The sequence below is a fragment of the Lissotriton helveticus genome, chromosome 12 (assembly GCF_964261635.1).
Source record: "Lissotriton helveticus chromosome 12, aLisHel1.1, whole genome shotgun sequence".
NCBI classification, from domain to species: domain Eukaryota; kingdom Metazoa; phylum Chordata; class Amphibia; order Caudata; family Salamandridae; genus Lissotriton; species Lissotriton helveticus.
The window spans coordinates 6,547,108-6,568,483 of record NC_136073.1 but is presented as its reverse complement, the minus strand read 5'-3'; the positions used below and the strand labels follow the sequence as shown (position 1 = coordinate 6,568,483).

Here is a 21,376-nt window from a genome sequence, read left to right as displayed (position 1 = left end):
AGGCTGCCCTGGGAGAGTCCAGCCCTGGGATCAGAGTCTCTGAAGACAGTTTAGCTTAATCCAGGCAGTCCTGCAGTTTCAAACCCCTCTGGAGGCTGACAATATGATCGACCCGGTGCAACCAGTATACCAACAGCACCACGTGATCAGCCATGATGTGCAGAGAGGTGGTCATCAAAGCAGATGTGAGTGCATAGGTCAGACTCACCCTATTTCACGTACTGGCCACTTTCAACACGCTAGCCCCTGAAGGCCGGAGGAGTTGGCAGAGGTGTGTGCCAGGAGCAGGCTTTGAAATGGTTTAGGCCTTTCCTTAATGAAAGTAACAGACTTGCGACCTGCTGCACCCATCATTCATGGCCCTGGGAGTACCCTGTAGCGGGATACGGAAGTTTTATAGGCACCCCTCTTTTATTTAACATGTAAGAAGTCTCTCAAGCTTGTGCTCAGAGAACGCATTTCACCTTTATCCCCACTGCCTAGGACATATAGGTCTGTCTACCGGTCTCTCGCCAGTCCATTCAGTTTCCATCATTGTTGGACAGGTAGACCAGGAAAAGTGGATGTTGGGCAGTAAATACCCTTCGATCAATGGGGTAAAAACATTTTCTGATTTTAAGGCTCAAATCTAACCTAAGAAATCAATCGAACCAACTCTTGCATGCGTACATTTTTGTATGATGTCCAAAGAGAAGACATCGTGGAGCAGATAAATGCGGATCAAGGTATAGATTAGCAATTTGGGGGGAGTGCTCACTTCGTTGGCGTTCAGAGCTGCTAAGGACTCCGCATTTCACCTTTCACCAACAATGCTGAGTGTACCAAGTCTCACCTGCAGCCAGCGCAGCTAAAGACGTGTGTCACCTGCAGCCAGCATGGCTAGGGGGTCCATGTGTCACCTGTCGCCTGACCTGCTAAGGACACCGGGTCTCACCTACCAACAAAGTCTCACCTGGATGCAGTGCAGCCAAACACACCTGTCTCACCTGCAACCAGTGAAATCATAGCCAATAAGGATACCACGCCTCACCTACCACTAACACTGCTAAAGGTACCAAGTCTCACCTGAAGTGAGCACAGCGTTTCACCTACATCCAGCACTGCCGAGTACATCTGGTTTCACCAACAGCCCCACATGCTAAGGATTTCATGTCTCACCTGCAGCCCTACCACCCAAGGGCACCTTGTGTCCCGTACATGCCATGTCTCCCCCTCAACCAGCACAGCTAAGTGACGCCATGCCTCACCGCAGCCAGCGCTGCTAACCACTCGAAACCTCACCTTGGCAGGGTTCGGCTGCGTGTTTACGTCCCATAACGTCGGCACCTGGTTCAAGCTGTCAGCGTGCAGGAAATCCTGGGCATCAGCGATGTCAGACAGAGAATCGGCAGGTGAGGAGAAGATGGAGTGGCTGGACAGCTCATCAAGGTAGGAGGGATCCTGCAAGAGAGGAAGACATTAAAGACGTGGTGAGCGCCGTCCTACGAGGCAGAAATATAGGTTATAGAAGTGGAGGCTATAATATAAGCCACCAACATGTTACAGAGGCAGGAAGAATCTTACAAGGGGAAACTGTGTTATGAACATATCAGAAATCATGTAATAATGTATTTGAGGCCACGGAAACAGATCACTTTGCTATCCTTTCAATCCACCTTTCGCGCCCCCACTGTAGATGATTCTCAGGACACGGACTCTGCTTTAACCCTGTTCCACACTTTTTCCCGTGCTCCTGACAATGTTGCTCCCTATAGGCAACGTCCTGCTATGCTATGCAGACCTAAAGCTCCACGGTAGACTGCGGGATTGAAATGGGACAAATTGAGCTGTAAAAGACTAGGACGTAATTGGAGGACTTTAAAAACGAATATGGATAAACAAACATACAAACTAGCATGAAGCGCCTGCCATCGCAAAATAAGGGCGCGTAGGGAGTATATTGGTAACAAAACAGACCAAGGAGGCAATTCCTCCCAGGAATTATTTATTCAAAGACTTAAACAACCTATTAAACCCCAAGCCTGCTCCTCAATCATTCCTGCCTCACAAACACTTTGTGATACCTTCGCTAGCCATTTTCAAACTAAAAGTATTACATCTACCGCAGCTTTCACGCCATGGCGGATCCCACAGCTCTTAGTTGTATCACGGATTCGCCTCAAATTACTGCTTCGGAAGTACTTGAAGGGTTCAAACCTATTACTGAACCTCAGATGCTCGACTTGCTAGCCAAAGCAAAGTCCGGCTCCGCTTCGGATCTCTGTCCTCCGCATATTATCTCTACCTTAGGCCCACTTCTTGAGCCAGCTACACCCCTGTATAATCAGTCTTTGTCCGCGAGGCCCTCTACTTGAGCCAGCTACACCCCTGTATAATCAGTCTTTGTCCGCGAGGCCGTCTTCTTGAGCCAGCTACACCCCTGTATAATCAGTCTTTGTCCGCGAGGCCGTCTTCTTGAGCCAGCTACACCCCTGTATAATCAGTCTTTGTCCGCGAGGCCCTCTACTTGAGCCAGCTACACCCCTGTATAACCAGTCTTTGTCCGAGAGGCCGTCTTCTTGAGCCAGCTACACCCCTGTATAATCAGTCTTTGTCCGCGAGGTCCTCTACTTGAGCCAGCTACACCCCTGTATAATCAGTCTTTGTCCGCGAGGCCCTCTACTGCCAGCTACACCCCTGTATAACCAGTCTTTGTCCGCGAGGCCGTCTTCTTGAGCCAGCTCCACCCCTGTATAACCAGTCTTTGTCCGCGAGGCCCTCTACTGCCAGCTACACCCCTGTATAACCAGTCTTTGTCCGCGAGGCCCTCTACTGCCAGCTCCACCCCTGTATAACCAGTCTTTGTCCGCGAGGCCCTCTACTGCCAGCTACACCCCTGTATAACCAGTCTTTGTCCGCGAGGCCCTCTACTGCCAGCTACACCCCTGTATAACCAGTCTTTGTCCGCGAGGCCCTCTACTGCCAGCTACACCCCTGTATAACCAGTCTTTGTCCGCGAGGCCCTCTACTGCCAGCTACACCCCTGTATAACCAGTCTTGGTCCGCGAGGCCCTCTACTTGAGCCAGCTACACCCCTGTATAATCAGTCTTTGTCCGCGAGGCCCTCTACTGCCAGCTACACCCCTGTATAACCAGTCTTTGTCCGCGAGGCCCTCTACTGCCAGCTACAACCCTGTATAACCAGTCTTTGTCCGCGAGGCCCTCTACTGCCAGCTACACCCCTGTATAACCAGTCTTTGTCCGCGAGGCCCTCTATTGCCAGCTACACCCCTGTATAACCAGTCTTTGTCCGCGAGGCCCTCTACTGCCAGCTACACCCCTGTATAACCAGTCTTTGTCCGCGAGGCCCTCTACTGCCAGCTACACCCCTGTATAACCAGTCTTTGTCCGCGAGGCCCTCTACTGCCAGCTACACCCCTGTATAACCAGTCTTTGTCCGCGAGGCCCTCTACTGCCAGCTACACCCCTGTATAACCAGTCTTTGTCCGCGAGGCCCTCTACTGCCAGCTACACCCCTGTATAACCAGTCTTTGTCCGCGAGGCCCTCTACTGCCAGCTACACCCCTGTATAACCAGTCTTTGTCCGCGAGGCCCTCTACTGCCAGCTACACCCCTGTATAACCAGTCGTTGTCCGCGAGGCCCTCTACTGCCAGCTACACCCCCGTATAACCAGTCTTTGTCCGAGAGGCCGTCTTCTTGGGCCGTCTTCTTGAGCCAGCTCCACCCCTGTATAACCAGTCTTTGTCCGCGAGGCCCTCTACTGCTAGCTACACCCCTGTATAACCAGTCTTTGTCCGCGAGGCCCTCTACTGCAAGCTACACCCCTGTATAACCAGTCTTTGTCCGCGAGGCCCTCTACTGCCAGCTACACCCCCGTATAACCAGTCTTTGTCCGAGAGGCCGTCTTCTTGAGCCAGCTCCACCCCTGTATAACCAGTCTTTGTCCGCGAGGCCCTCTACTGCCAGCTACACCCCTGTATAACCAGTCTTTGTCCGCGAGGCCCTCTACTGCCAGCTACACCCCTGTATAACCAGTCTTTGTCCGCGAGGCCCTCTACTGCCAGCTCCACCCCCGTATAACCAGTCTTTGTCCGAGAGGCCGTCTTCTTGAGCCAGCTCCACCCCTGTATAACCAGTCTTTGTCCGCGAGGCCCTCTACTGCCAGCTACACCCCTGTATAACCAGTCTTTGTCCGAGAGGCCGTCTTCTTGAGCCAGCTCCACCCCTGTATAACCAGTCTTTGTCCGCGAGGCCCTCTACTTGAGCCAGCTACACCCCTGTATAACCAGTCTTTGTCCGCGTCCACCATCCCACCATTATGGAAGGCAACACTCCTCACTTCTATCTTGTAGAAACCTAATGCAGATCCTAACGAACCAGCTAACTAGCGCCCCATCGCCCTGCGCCCTCTGTTGAGGAGGGCTCTGGAGACCCCCATGAACAGACAGACAGCTCTCCTCCTATCCGGAGAAGCATAGCCTGCTGGATGCCTCTCAATCAGACTTCAGATCTTCCAATAGTACTGAAACTGCCCTACTAGCGGTAGCAGATACTACCGGGTTATCCCTCGATGCTGGACACCCTGCCGTGCTGATCTCAGTTGGCCTGGCAGCGGCGTTTGATACCACCTGCATTGCATCCTGATTCGACGACTCTACCAGGGAGGCATCCAGGGTCCCGCCCTCGACGGGTTTACGGGCTTCCTCAAAGATAGGGTCTAAACAGATTCCATTGGCGCTTATCACTCCAAAGCTGTCCTGTTGAACGAGGGGGGTTCTCATGGCTCTTCCTTGAGCTCGACACTTTTTAACATCAACGTCGCCCCTAGCCCCTTTGGTAAAGTCCTGCAGGATTGAAATTCTTCCCTACACCGACGACACCCAACCGGCCATTTCGTTTGGGAAGGACATCGAGAACATCAAGCGGCGAATTGTCGTCTGCATGAGGGAAATCACCATTTGGATGTCCCTCCTCTGCCTCAAACTCAATGAGGGCAAAACAGAGATCCGTCTGTCCGACAAGGCTCGGCTCTTCGGGATGATGACTGGTGCCCAGATAAACTCGGCCTGCCCCTGTACCCAGCAGAATAGCCACGAACCTGGGTATACTTTTAGATGACACACTATCTATGACAAAGCAGATCATTCCCGCCTGTGGCACTGGCTTGGGTACACTGCGCTTTTTGAGGAAAACCTTTCAGTATCTCCCTCTGAGCTCCCGAAAGACACGCCCAGGCGTTGATCACCAGTTGCCTGGATTACGGGAATGCCCTGCTCCTCGCTTCACATGGAACCCTTATATCTAAAATGCAAGTAGTTCAAAGTACAGCTGCCGCTTGGTGAACAGTCTGCCTCCGTAGACCTGGTCTGTCCCCATTCTCAGGGCCTTTCATTGCCTCCCTGTTAGCACCTTGGGTGCTCATGACAAGGTCAGCTCGTCATGAGCTACGGCGCTCCGGTGCTCATGACGAGCTGAGCTCGTCATGACCGTGCCCAATCCGTGGAACACTCACACGCTGGGCTGATTCCCCTGCTGTGCTGAACGTTCCATGGGAGCGGGTGTGTCCATGACGAGCTCAGCTCGTCATGAGCACCGGAGCGCCGTAGCTCATGACGAGCTGACCTCGTCATGAGCACCGGGGCGCTGTACGCGCCCCCCCACCCCCCAGCACAGTGGGGGAAACAGCCCCGCACGGAAGGGGTTAAGAGGAGAGCACTCTTTAAACTGCTCTGCCTGACTTCTAACTCCTTCTCAGGCACAGGTCCTAAATATGCACAAGATAATCACTCCTTTTCAACCCAACAGGAACCTTAGTCCTGGAGGCCAACAGCTTCTTTGTCCTCGTCGCATTCGCGCGTCAAAACATGGTGGTGGGACTTTCTTCTATCTCGCCCCACTCCACTGGAACAGCCTCCACTCTTTCAGCGCAGGCTCCAGCTTTTCTAAATCAAATAAACATCTCAAAATGCGGCTGTTTCTATCTGTTCACCTGCCTCCTGGGGCGGGGTCCTGCGCTACATTATGCACTATTAACATAACAAGGTGGACACATCTGACCCCAGACTCTGAGCTATGAATGAAAACTGCCTAATGCTTTACAACAGGGAGCTCTCACCATGGTGTGAACAGTTATTAGGAGTAACTTTACTCTCGTGAATATGGCTTCACTTCATTTCAGGGAGTGTGGGCTGCCAGTCTGCACTTTGTAGTAAATATACATTTAGAGTGAAAAGCCCAAAGCAGTACATTTAATACAAAGTGTAAGAGTACATTTCCATGTGTAGAGCTGCTCACAGGTAAATTAACCTCTGTGAATAGGCCCCAAGTGCACATCTACTCCACACTGTAGACAGACCATGAGCTGGCTACATCAAGGAGTACTAACGCCATACACATAACATAACATAACACGTGGATTTGTAAAGCGCACGTTCACCCATAGGTCTCTTGGCGCTGAATAACAGATGTTTATTGTTACCCAACTCAATAGTACTCATTTTATCGACCTCAGATGGATGAACGGCTGAGTGGACCCGCTGGGATTTGAACCTGTGACCATGAGGTCGAACACAGGCTCCTGTAGTGGATGCATTAGTCCACTGAGCCACCAAACCTGGCATGTAGTACACACTATAGACCGACAAATGGAAACCAGCCACCCAAGCTCCTCCTGTATCTGGCAGGAGTATATCCCATACTGGACACCAATCAGCCATAGTTAATCCAGTTTTAGACACCAGACGCCCCAGCCAATGCCGTCTCAGACATCAGTCACCTCCAGCCAATCCCATCCTGAACACCAATCACCCCCAGCCCATCCTATCCTGAACACCAATCACCCCCAGCCCACCCTGTCCTGGACACCAATCACCCACAGCCATCCTATCCTAGACACCAATCACCCACAGCACATCCTGTCTTGGACACCAATCACACACAGCCCATCCTGTCTTGGACACCAATCACACACAGTCCATCCTGTCTTGGACACCAATCACCCACAGCCCATCCTGTCTTGGACACCAATCACCCACAGCCCATCCTATCCTGAACACCAATCACCCCCAGCCCACCCTGTCCTGGACACCAATCACCCACAGCCATCCTATCCTAGACACCAATCACCCACAGCACATCCTGTCTTGGACACCAATCACACACAGTCCATCCTGTCTTGGACACCAATCACACACAGTCCATCCTGTCTGGGACACCAATCACCCACAGCCCATCCTGTCTTGGACACCAATCGCCCACAGCCCATCCTGTCTTGGACACCAATCACCCCCAGCCCATCCTGTCTCAGACATCAGTGGCCCCCCAGCCCATCCCGTCTCAGACATCAGTGACCCCCCCCAGCCCATCCCGTCTCAGACATCAGTGGCCCCCCCAGCCCATCCCGTCTCAGACATCAGTGGCCCCCCAGCCCATCCCGTCTCAGACATCAGTGACCCCCTCCAGCCCATCCCGTCTCAGACATCAGTGACCCCCCCCAGCCCATCCCGTCTCAGACATCAGTGGCCCCCCAGCCCATCCCGTCTCAGACATCAGTGACCCCCCCCAGCCCATCCCGTCTCAGACATCAGTGGCCCCCCCAGTCCATTCTGTCTTCAACAACAGTGACCCCCCAGCCCATCCCATCTCAGACATCAGTGGCCCCCCAGCCCATCCCGTCTCAGACATCAGTGGCCCCCCAGCCCATCCCGTCTCAGACATCAGTGACCCCCCCCCCAGCCCATCCCATCTCAGACATCAGTGGCCCCCAGCCCATCCCGTCTCAGACATCAGTGACCCCCCCAGCCCATCCCGTCTCAGACATCAGTGACCCCCCAGCCCATCCCGTCTCAGACATCAGTGGCCCCCCCAGCCCATCCCATCTCAGACATCAGTGCCCCCCCCCCCAGCCCATCCCGTCTCAGACATCAGTGACCCCCCCAGCCCATCCCATCTCAGACATCAGTGCCCCCCCCCAGCCCATCCCATCTCAGACATCAGTGACCCCCCCAGCCCATCCCATCTCAGACATCAGTGGCCCCCCCAGCCCATTCCGTCTTCAACAACAGTGACCCCCCCCAGCCCATCCCGTCTCAGACATCAGTGGCCCCCCCCAGCCCATCCCGTCTCAGACATCAGTGGCCCCCAGCCCATCCCGTCTCAGACATCAGTGGCCCCCCAGCCCATCCCGTCTCAGACATCAGTGACCCCCCCCAGCCCATCCCGTCTCAGACATCAGTGGCCCCCCCAGCCCATCCCGTCTCAGACATCAGTGGCCCCCCAGCCCATCCCGTCTCAGACATCAGTGACCCCCCCCAGCCCATCCCGTCTCAGACATCAGTGGCCCCCAGCCCATCCCGTCTCAGACATCAGTGACCCCCCAGCCCATCCCGTCTCAGACATCAGTGGCCCCCCCCAGCCCATCCCGTCTCAGACATCAGTGGCCCCCCAGCCCATCCCATCTCAGACATCAGTGACCCCCCAGCCCATCCCGTTTCAGACATCAGTGGCCCCCCAGCCCATCCCGTCTCAGACATCAGTGACCCCCCCCAGCCCATCCCGTCTCAGACATCAGTGGCCCCCCCAGCCCATCCCGTCTCAGACATCAGTGGCCCCCCCAGCCCATCCCGTCTCAGACATCAGTGAACCCCCCCAGCCCATCCCGTCTCAGACATCAGTGCCCCCCCCCCAGCCCATCCCGTCTTCAACAACAGTCACCCTCCAGCCCATCCCGTCTCAGACATCAGTGACCCCCCCAGCCCATCCCGTCTCAGACATCAGTGCCCCCCCCAGCCCATCCCGTCTCAGACATCAGTGCCCCCCCCAGCCCATCCCGTCTCAGACATCAGTGACCCCCCAGCCCATCCCGTCTCAGACATCAGTGGCCCCCCCCCAGCCCATCCCGTCTTCAACAACAGTCACCCTCCAGCCCATCCCGTCTCAGACATCAGTGACCCCCCCAGCCCATCCCGTCTCAGACATCAGTGCCCCCCCCCAGCCCATCCCGTCTCAGACATCAGTGCCCCCCCCAGCCCATCCCGTCTCAGACATCAGTGCCCCCCCCAGCCCATCCTGTCTCAGACATCAGTGCCCCCCCCAGCCCATCCCGTCTCAGACATCAGTGACCCCCCAGCCCATCCCGTCTCAGACATCAGTGCCCCCCCCCAGCCCATCCCGTCTCAGACATCAGTGACCCCCCAGCCCATCCCGTCTCAGACATCAGTGACCCCCCCAGCCCATTCTGTAGCAGATGTAAATCCATGTGCCCGAGTTTAAAGCTGATCACGATACTATATATATATATATATATCTATACTGAAAAATACAAAGGCTACAAAGACATTATAGTTATGAAATAGCATTGACAAAACCTTAGAAATTCACTGAAAATCAAAGGTTTCAGGGACGTCATAGTTCGGCTCATAATTCACTCGTACAAAACCAGAGAAATGCAGCAGTTTTAGTTACCTGAGCTAACTATAACTTACGCCCCACAGTGCACTGTTTATGACCTCACTTGTTACATCGCACATGACAAGTTCAGTGACATCACTGATGACATCTCAAATGACATCACTGATCATCACACATCTAACAGTGAGCACCCACCAAGGAACTCCCCTTCCAGGACAGGGACTGCTCAGGGGGCTTGCACTAGTGATCACATACGTCATATAGTGATCTGCTGTCCGGAGGAGGGCTTGCACTGATCACATACGTCATATAGTGAACTGCTGTCCGGAGGAGGGCTTGCACTGGTGGTTCTACATGTCATAGTGATCTGCTGTCCAGAGGAGGGCTTGCACTGGTGGTTCTACATGTCATAGTGATCTGCTGTCCGGAGGAGGGCTTGCACTGGTGGTTCTACATGTCATAGTGATCTGCTGTCCAGAGGAGGGCTTGCACTGGTGGTTCTACATGTCATAGTGATCTGCTGTCCGGAGGAGGGCTTGCACTGGTGGTTCTACATGTCATAGTGATCTGCTGTCCAGAGGAGGGCTTGCACTGGTGGTTCTACATGTCATAGTGATCTGCTGTCCAGAGGAGGGCTTGCACTGGTGGTTCTACATGTCATAGTGATCTGCTGTCCGGAGGAGGGCTTGCACTGGTGGTTCTACATGTCATAGTGATCTGCTGTCCAGAGGAGGGCTTGCACTGGTGGTTCTACATGTCATAGTGATCTGCTGTCCGGAGGAGGGCTTGCACTGATCACATACGTCATATAGTGAACTGCTGTCCGGAGGAGGGCTTGCACTGGTGGTTCTACATGTCATAGTGATCTGCTGTCCAGAGGAGGGCTTGCACTGGTGGTTCTACATGTCATAGGGATCTGCTGTCCAGAGGAGGGCTTGCACTGGTGTTTCCACATGTCATAGTGATCTGCTGTCCAGAGGAGGGTTTGCACTGGTGGTTCTACATGTCATAGTGATCTGCTGTCCGGAGGAGGGCTTGCACTGGTGTTTCCACATGTCATAGTGATCTGCTGTCCAGAGGAGGGTTTGCACTGGTGGTTCTACATGTCATAGTGATCTGCTGTCCAGAGGAGGGCTTGCACTGGTGGTTCTACATGTCATAGGGATCTGCTGTCCAGAGGAGGGTTTGCACTGGTGGTTCTACATGTCATAGTGATCTGCTGTTCAGAGGAGGGCTTGCACTGGTGGTTCTACATGTCATAGTGATCTGCTGTCCAGAGGAGGGTTTGCACTGGTGGTTCTACATGTCATAGGGATCTGCTGTCCAGAGGAGGGCTTGCACTGGTGTTTCCACATGTCATAGTGATCTGCTGTCCAGAGGAGGGCTTGCACTGGTGGTTCTACATGTCATAGTGATCTGCTGTCTAGGGGAGGGCTTGCACTGATCACATACGTCATATAGTGATCTGCTGTCCGGAGGAGGGCTTGCACTGATCACATACGTCATATAGTGAACTGCTGTCCGGAGGAGGGCTTGCACTGGTGGTTCTACATGTCATAGTGATCTGCTGTCCAGAGGAGGGCTTGCACTGGTGGTTCTACATGTCATAGTGATCTGCTGTCCGGAGGAGGGCTTGCACTGGTGTTTCCACATGTCATAGTGATCTGCTGTCCAGAGGAGGGTTTGCACTGGTGGTTCTACATGTCATAGTGATCTGCTGTCCAGAGGAGGGCTTGCACTGGTGGTTCTACATGTCATAGGGATCTGCTGTCCAGAGGAGGGTTTGCACTGGTGGTTCTACATGTCATAGTGATCTGCTGTTCAGAGGAGGGCTTGCACTGGTGGTTCTACATGTCATAGTGATCTGCTGTTCAGAGGAGGGCTTGCACTGGTGGTTCTACATGTCATAGTGATCTGCTGTCCAGAGGAGGGCTTGCACTGGTGGTTCTACATGTCATAGTGATCTGCTGTCCGGAGGAGGGCTTGCACTGGTGTTTCCACATGTCATAGTGATCTGCTGTCCAGAGGAGGGCTTGCACTGGTGGTTCTACATGTCATAGTGATCTGCTGTCCGGAGGAGGGCTTGCACTGGTGTTTCCACATGTTATAGTGATCTGCTGTCCAGAGGAGGGCTTGCACTGGTGGTTCTACATGTCATAGTGATCTGCTGTCCGGAGGAGGGCTTGCACTGGTGGTTCTACATGTCATAGGGATCTGCTGTCCAGAGGAGGGTTTGCACTGGTGGTTCTACATGTCATAGTGATCTGCTGTTCAGAGGAGGGCTTGCACTGGTGTTTCCACATGTCATAGTGATCTGCTGTTCGGAGGAGGGTTTGCACTGGTGTTTCCACATGTTATAGTGATCTGCTGTCCAGAGGAGGGTTTGCACTGGTGGTTCTACATGTCATAGTGATCTGCTGTCCAGAGGAGGGCTTGCACTGGTGTTTCCACATGTCATAGTGATCTGCTGTCCGGAGGAGGGCTTTCACTGGTGTTTCCACATGTCATAGGGATCTGCTGTCTAGGGGAGGGCTTGCACTGGTGGTTCTACATGTCATAGTGATCTGCTGTCCGGAGGAGGGCTTGCACTGGTGTTTCCACATGTTATAGTGATCTGCTGTCCAGAGGAGGGTTTGCACTGGTGGTTCTACATGTCATAGTGATCTGCTGTCCGGAGGAGGGCTTTCACTGGTGTTTCCACATGTCATAGGGATCTGCTGTCTAGGGGAGGGCTTGCACTGGTGGTTCTACATGTCATAGTGATCAGCTGTCTCAGCAACTCCCCCCAGCTGTCTCTACACCTGGAGCTGTATGTCCCTCTCCGCTGTCTCTCTATCTGGAGGTGTCAGGGGCAGGGCGAGGCTCCGAGACAGCCGGCGGCAGTGAGAGCGTCTCAGCTCCTCGCCCTCCTGCCCTACCCTCTGCTCTCACTTCCTCCTTTCGGTTTCAGGTTGATGACAGGACTCCCGCTGAGAGGGGTGCGGGGGGGGGGCGGGGCAGACAGGGCAGGGGCAGCGATAGGAACCGCAGGGACAGAGGTAAGAAGGGCAGGGGGCAGACAGGGCAGGGGCAGGAATGGAAGAGCTGTGCAAGAGACGAGCAGGGCAGTGCCAGGGTATGAACCGCAGAGACAGGGGTAAGAGGGTAGGGGGCAGGAGGGGCAGTGCCAGAGCAGACAGGGCAGTGCCAGCGATAGGAAGCGCAGGGGCAGGACGGGCAGTGTCAGGGGCAGGAATGGAGGGGCTGTGCCAGAGACGTGCAGGGCAGTGCCAGGGTAGGTGGGTCAGAGATCGGAAGTGCAGTGTAAAGGACAGCTGCACAAAGGGCAAAGGTCAATGCTGGGGTATAAGCTGGTATCCGAGGGCTGCTGTGAAGACACCCCCAAGACACACACCGCCCAGGGGCCTTGTACCCCAGACCCGCCAGAGGGGGCGGAGGCATCACCAAAGGGAAGGGGGAGCTTTAAATAAAGGGACCCCCCCCAGTCAAAGTATCCCTGGGCCCGTGGGGCTGAGATGGCCACGGTGCCCCCCCCCCCCCCCCCCCATGAAACAGAGAGGACCCCCACCTTACGCCTCCCACAAAGGACACCTTACTCGAGGGGCAGTGTGGTGCCCACCGTACAGCTATGCCCCCCGCCCCCCGAAGACTCACGAGAGGGGCCCCCGGCGGCCAGGACATCCCCGGGCTCGGCCCGGGCTCCAGGGCGTGGGGACCGCGTCCCCTCCGAGTCCAGGGCAGGGAGAGGCGAGTGAGACTGACCGGGGCAGGAAGCGGCAGAGGAGCAAAACCGAAAGAGAAAGCACAGAGGGAGCGAGGGGGGGAGGGGCTGGGCGGGGGGGAGGTGCAATGGGAAGGGCGCCCGCGAGGAGGGAGAGAGGGGTGCCAAGGAAAGGTGAGAGAGAGGGGTGCCGAGGGAGAGGGAAAGGTGAGAGAGAGGGGTGCCAAGGAGAGGGAAAGGTGTCAAGGGAGAGGGAAAGGTGCCAATGGGTTGGAAAGGTGAGGGAGAGGGGTGCCAAGGTAGGGAACGGTACGAGGGAGACAGGAGGTCTGCTGGGTGGGGGGAGGTGTCCAGGGGAGGGAGAGAAGAGGTCTGTGGGGGAGAGAGAAGTGCCGAGGAGAGGTGCAAGGGAGAGGTCTCACACCTGTATTATAATGTAATTGCATTTATATAGCGCTTACTACCCCTGACGAGGCCTCAAAGCACTTTTTTCGGCGAGTAGCCCCCTACTCCGGGACCCATAGAGGATTAGTGTTAGTGTGCACAGTCTCTCACATACATTCACAATGCACACACACTCACACACCTGTAAACACACACTCAGCCTTTCACATTCACTCACACCTGCACACAGACAAACACCAGTACAAACAAACACACACCTGTAAACACACACTCAGCCTTTCACATTCACTCACACCTGCACACAGACGCACACCAGTACAAACAAACATACAACTGTAAACACACACTCGGCCTTTCACATTCACTCACACCTGCACACAGACGCACACCAGTACAAACAAACACACACCTGTAAACACACACTCGGCCTTTCACATTCACTCACACCTGCACACAGACGCACACCAGTACAAACAAACACACACCTGTAAACACACACTCGGCCTTTCACATTCACTCACACCTGCACACAGACGCACACCAGTACAAACAAACACACACCTGTAAACACACACTCGGCCTTTCACATTCACTCACACCTGCACACAGACGCACACCAGTACAAACAAACACACACCTGTAAACACACACTCGGCCTTTCACATTCACTCACACCTGCACACAGACGCACGCCAGTACAAACAAACACACACCTGCTCGCGCCCAGCATCTCACATACATTCACACTGACGGACACTAGTACACACACACCTGTAAACACACACTCGGCCTTTCACATTCACTCACACCTGCACACAGACGCACACCAGTACAAACAAACACACACCTGTAAACACACACTCGGCCTTTCACATTCACTCACACCTGCACACAGACGCACACCAGTACAAACAAACACACACCTGTAAACACACACTCGGCCTTTCACATTCACTCACACCTGCACACAGACGCACGCCAGTACAAACAAACACACACCTGCTCGTGCCCAGCATCTCACATACATTCACACTGACGGACACTAGTACAAACACACACATGTAAACACACACTCGGCCTTTCACATTCACTCACACCTGCACACAGACGCACACCAGTACAAACAAACACACACCTGTAAACACACACTCAGCCTTTCACATTCACTCACACCTGCACACAGACGCACACCAGTACAAACAAACACACACCTGTAAACACACACTCGGCCTTTCACATTCACTCACACCTGCACACAGACGCACACCAGTACAAACAAACACACACCTGCTCGTGCCCAGCATCTCACATACATTCACACTGACGGACACTAGTACAAACACACACATGTAAACACACACTCGGCCTTTCACATTCACTCACACCTGCACACAGACGCACACCAGTACAAACAAACACACACCTGTAAACACACACTCAGCCTTTCACATTCACTCACACCTGCACACAGACGCACACCAGTACAAACAAACACACACCTGTAAACACACACTCGGCCTTTCACATTCACTCACACCTGCACACAGACGCACGCCAGTACAAACAAACACACACCTGCTCGCGCCCAGCATCTCACATACATTCACACTGACGGACACTAGTACACACACACCTGTAAACACACACTCGGCCTTTCACATTCACTCACACCTGCACACAGACGCACACCAGTACAAACAAACACACACCTGTAAACACACACTCGGCCTTTCACATTCACTCACACCTGCACACAGACGCACACCAGTACAAACAAACACACACCTGTAAACACACACTCGGCCTTTCACATTCACTCACACCTGCACACAGACGCACGCCAGTACAAACAAACACACACCTGTAAACACACATTCGGCCTTTCACATTCACTCACACCTGCACACAGACGCACACCAGTACAAACAAACACACACCTGTAAACACACACTCGGCCTTTCACATTCACTCACACCTGCACACAGACGCACGCCAGTACATACAAACACACACCTGCTCGGGCCCAGCATCTCACATACATTCACAATGCACACACACACACACACACCTGTAAACACACACTCGGCCTTTCACATTCACTCACACCTGCACACAGACGCACACCAGTACAAACAAACACACACCTGCTCGCGCCCAGCATCTCACATACATTCACACTGACGGACACTAGTACACACACACACCTGTAAACACACACTCAGCCTTTCACATTCACTCACACCTGCACACAGACGCACACCAGTACAAACAAACACACACCTGCTCACGCCCAGCATCTCTCATACATTCACACTGACAGACACTAGTACATACACACACCTGTAAACACACACTCAGCCTTTCACATTCACTCACACCTGCACACAGACGCACACCAGTACAAACAAACACACACCTGTAAACACACACTCGGCACTTTAACATTCACTCACACCTGCACACAGACGCACACCAGTACATACAAACACACACCTGCTCGCGCCCAGCATCTCTCATACATTCACACTGACAGACACTAGTAAACACACACACCTGTAAACACACACTCGGCCTTTCACATTCACTCACACCTGCACACAGACGCACACCAGTACATACAAACACACACCTGCTCGCGCCCAGCATCTCTCATACATTCACACTGACAGACACTAGTAAACACACACACCTGTAAACACACACTCGGCCTTTCACATTCACTCACACCTGCACACAGACGCACGCCAGTACATACAAACACACACCTGCTCGCGCCCAGCATCTCACATACATTCACACTGACGGACACTAGTAAACACACACACCTGTAAACACACACTCTGCCTTTCACATTCACTCACACCTGCACACAGACGCACACCAGTACAAACAAACACACACCTGTAAACACACACTCAGCCTTTCACATTCACTCACACCTGCACACAGACGCACACCAGTACAAACAAACACACACCTGCTCGCGCCCAGCATCTCACATACATTCACACTGACGGACACTCATACACACACACACCTGTAAACACACACTCGGCCTTTCACATTCACTCACACCTGCACACAGACGCACACCAGTACAAACAAACACACACCTGTAAACACACACTCAGCCTTTCACATTCACTCACACCTGCACACAGACGCACACCAGTACAAACAAACACACACCTGCTCGCGCCCAGCATCTCACATACATTCACACTGACGGACACTCATACACACACACACCTGTAAACACACACTCGGCCTTTAACATTCACTCACACCTGCACACAGACGCACACCAGTACAAACAAACACACACCTGCTCGCGCCCAGCATCTCACATACATTCACACTGACAGACACTAGTGCACACACACACCTGTAAACACACACTCGGCCTTTCACATTCATTCACACCTGCACACAGACGCACACCAGTACATACAAACACACACCTGCTCGCGCCCAGCATCTCACATACATTCACACTGACGGACACTAGTACATACACACACCTGTAAACACACACTCGGCCTTTCACATTCACTCACACCTGCACACAGACGCACGCCAGTACAAACAAACACACACCTGTAAACACACACTCGGCCTTTCACATTCACTCACACCTGCACACAGACGCACACCAGTACAAACAAACACACACCTGTAAACACACACTCGGCCTTTCACATTCACTCACACCTGCACACAGACGCACGCCAGTACAAACAAACACACACCTGTAAACACACACTCGGCCTTTCACATTCACTCACACCTGCACACAGACGCACACCAGTATAAACAAACACACACCTGCTCGCGCCCAGCATCTCACATACATTCACACTGACGGACACTAGTACATACACACACCTGTAAACACACACTCAGCCTTTCACATTGATTCACACCTGCACACAGACGCACACCAGTACAAACAAACACACACCTGTAAACACACACTCAGCCTTTCACATTCACTCACACCTGCACACAGACGCACACCAGTACAAACAAACACACACCTGTAAACACACACTCGGCCTTTCACATTCACTCACACCTGCACACAGACGCACACCAGTACAAACAAACACACACCTGCTCGCGCCCAGCATCTCACATACATTCACACTGACGGACACTAGTACATACACACACCTGTAAACACACACTCGGCCTTTCACATTCACTCACACCTGCACACAGACGCACACCAGTACAAACAAACACACACCTGTAAACACACACTCGGCCTTTCACATTCACTCACACCTGCACACAGACGCAAACCAGTACATACAAACACACACCTGCTCGCGCCCAGCATCTCACATACATTCACACTGACGGACACTAGTACATACACACACCTGTAAACACACACTCGGCCTTTCACATTCACTCACACCTGCACACAGACGCACGCCAGTACAAACAAACACACACCTGTAAACACACACTCGGCCTTTCACATTCACTCACACCTGCACACAGACGCACACCAGTACAAACAAACACACACCTGTAAACACACACTCGGCCTTTCACATTCACACACACCTGCACACAGACGCACGCCAGTACAAACAAACACACACCTGTAAACACACACTCGGCCTTTCACATTCACTCACACCTGCACACAGACGCACACCAGTACAAACAAACACACACCTGCTCGCGCCCAGCATCTCACATACATTCACACTGACGGACACTAGTACATACACACACCTGTAAACACACACTCAGCCTTTCACATTGATTCACACCTGCACACAGACGCACACCAGTACAAACAAACACACACCTGTAAACACACACTCAGCCTTTCACATTCACTCACACCTGCACACAGACGCACACCAGTACAAACAAACACACACCTGCTCGCGCCCAGCATCTCACATACATTCACACTGACGGACACTAGTACATACACACACCTGTAAACACACACTCGGCCTTTCACATTCACTCACACCTGCACACAGACGCACACCAGTACAAACAAACACACACCTGTAAACACACACTCGACCTTTCACATTCACTCACACCTGCACACAGACGCACGCCAGTACAAACAAACACACACCTGTAAACCCACACTCGGCCTTTCACATTCACTCACACCTGCACACAGACGCACACCAGTACAAACAAACACACACCTGTAAACACACACTCTGCCTTTCACATTCACTCACACCTGCACACAGACGCACGCCAGTACAAACAAACACACACCTGTAAACACACACTCGGCCTTTCACATTCACTCACACCTGCACACAGACGCACACCAGTACAAACAAACACACACCTGTAAACACACACTCGGCCTTTCACATTCACTCACACCTGCACACAGACGCACACCAGTACAAACAAACACACACCTGTAAACACACACTCGGCCTTTCACATTCACTCACACCTGCACACAGACGCACGCCAGTACAAACAAACACACACCTGTAAACACACACTCGGCCTTTCACATTCACTCACACCTGCACACAGACGCACACCAGTACAAACAAACACACACCTGTAAACACACACTCGGCCTTTCACATTCACTCACACCTGCACACAGACGCACGCCAGTACAAACAAACACACACCTGTAAACACACACTCGGCCTTTCACATTCACTCACACCTGCACACAGACGCAAACCAGTACAAACAAACACACACCTGCTCGCGCCCAGCATCTCACATACATTCACACTGACGGACACTAGTACATACACACACCTGTAAACACACACTCGGCCTTTCACATTCACTCACACCTGCACACAGACGCACACCAGTACAAACAAACACACACCTGTAAACACACACTCGGCCTTTCACATTCACTCACACCAGCACACAGACGCACACCAGTACAAACAAACATACAACTGTAAACACACACTCGGCCTTTCACATTCACTCACACCTGCACACAGACGCACACCAGTACAAACAAACACACACCTGTAAACACACACTCGGCCTTTCACATTCACTCACACCTGCACACAGACGCACACCAGTACAAACAAACACACACCTGTAAACACACACTCGGCCTTTCACATTCACTCACACCTGCACACAGACGCACACCAGTACAAACAAACACACACCTGTAAACACACACTCGGCCTTTCACATTCACTCACACCTGCACACAGACGCACACCAGTACAAACAAACATACAACTGTAAACACACACTCGGCCTTTCACATTCACTCACACCTGCACACAGACGCACGCCAGTACAAACAAACACACACCTGTAAACACACACTCGGCCTTTCACATTCACTCACACCTGCACACAGACGCACACCAGTACAAACAAACACACACCTGCTCGCGCCCAGCATCTCACATACATTCACAATGCACACACACACACACCTGTAAACACACACTCTGCCTTTCACATTGATTCACACCTGCACACAGACGCACACCAGTACAAACAAACACACACCTGCTCGTGCCCAGCATCTCACATACATTCACACTGACGGACACTAGTACAAACACACACATGTAAACACACACTCGGCCTTTCACATTCACTCATACCTGCACACAGACGCACACCAGTACAAACAAACACACACCTGTAAACACACACTCGGCCTTTCACATTCACTCACACCTGCACACAGACGCACACCAGTACAAACAAACATACAACTGTAAACACACACTCGGCCTTTCACATTCACTCACACCTGCACACAGACGCACGCCAGTACAAACAAACACACACCTGTAAACACACACTCGGCCTTTCACATTCACTCACACCTGCACACAGACGCACACCAGTACAAACAAACACACACCTGTAAACACACACTCGGCCTTTCACATTCACTCACACCTGCACACAGACGCACACCAGTACAAACAAACACACACCTGTAAACACACACTCGGCCTTTCACATTCACTCACACCTGCACACAGACGCACACCAGTACAAACAAACATACAACTGTAAACACACACTCGGCCTTTCACATTCACTCACACCTGCACACAGACGCACGCCAGTACAAACAAACACACACCTGTAAACACACACTCGGCCTTTCACATTCACTCACACCTGCACACAGACGCACACCAGTACAAACAAACACACACCTGCTCGCGCCCAGCATCTCACATACATTCACAATGCACACACACACACACCTGTAAACACACACTCGGCCTTTCACATTGATTCACACCTGCACACAGACGCACACCAGTACAAACAAACACACACCTGCTCGTGCCCAGCATCTCACATACATTCACACTGACGGACACTAGTACAAACACACACACACCTGTAAACACACACTCGGCCTTTCACATTCACTCACACCTGCACACAGACGCACACCAGTACAAACAAACACACACCTGTAAACACACACTCGGCCTTTCACATTCACTCACACCTGCACACAGACGCACACCAGTACAAACAAACATACAACTGTAAACACACACTCGGCCTTTCACATTCATTCACACATGCACACACACATACAATTGTGCACACGCCTGTAAATACACACTCACAGCTGCCGTCACTCACACACACACTTCTAAATATGCGCACAGACCTGTACACAGTCTCTCACATACATTCACACCTGCACACACACACACACACACGAACACGCCTGCATGCACACAGGACTCACCATGCGCCCGATGCCAGTCGTAGCACTGTATGACTTTGTCAGGGTACTGAAGCGCTAGACACATCATTCATGGAGACAGCTAATAATGGCACAACCAAGACAG

The 21,376-nt window shown here is 52.7% G+C and overlaps 1 protein-coding gene across 4 annotated transcripts in view; it reads right to left on the bottom strand.

Annotated features, from left to right (window-relative positions):
* SBNO2 (strawberry notch homolog 2) overlaps window positions 1-21,376 on the bottom strand; it is a 324,007-nt gene that overhangs the window by 65,326 nt on the left and 237,305 nt on the right. For 3 of the 4 annotated variants that reach the window (XM_078669941.1, XM_078669940.1, XM_078669942.1), the window contains one exon: window positions 1,282-1,440. In XM_078669941.1, coding sequence (XP_078526067.1) covers window positions 1,282-1,440 — 159 coding nt within the window. Of the gene's footprint in view, window positions 1-1,281; window positions 1,441-13,063; window positions 13,167-21,376 lie in introns of those variants that run through there. The other variant, XM_078669944.1, reaches the window with a different exon arrangement.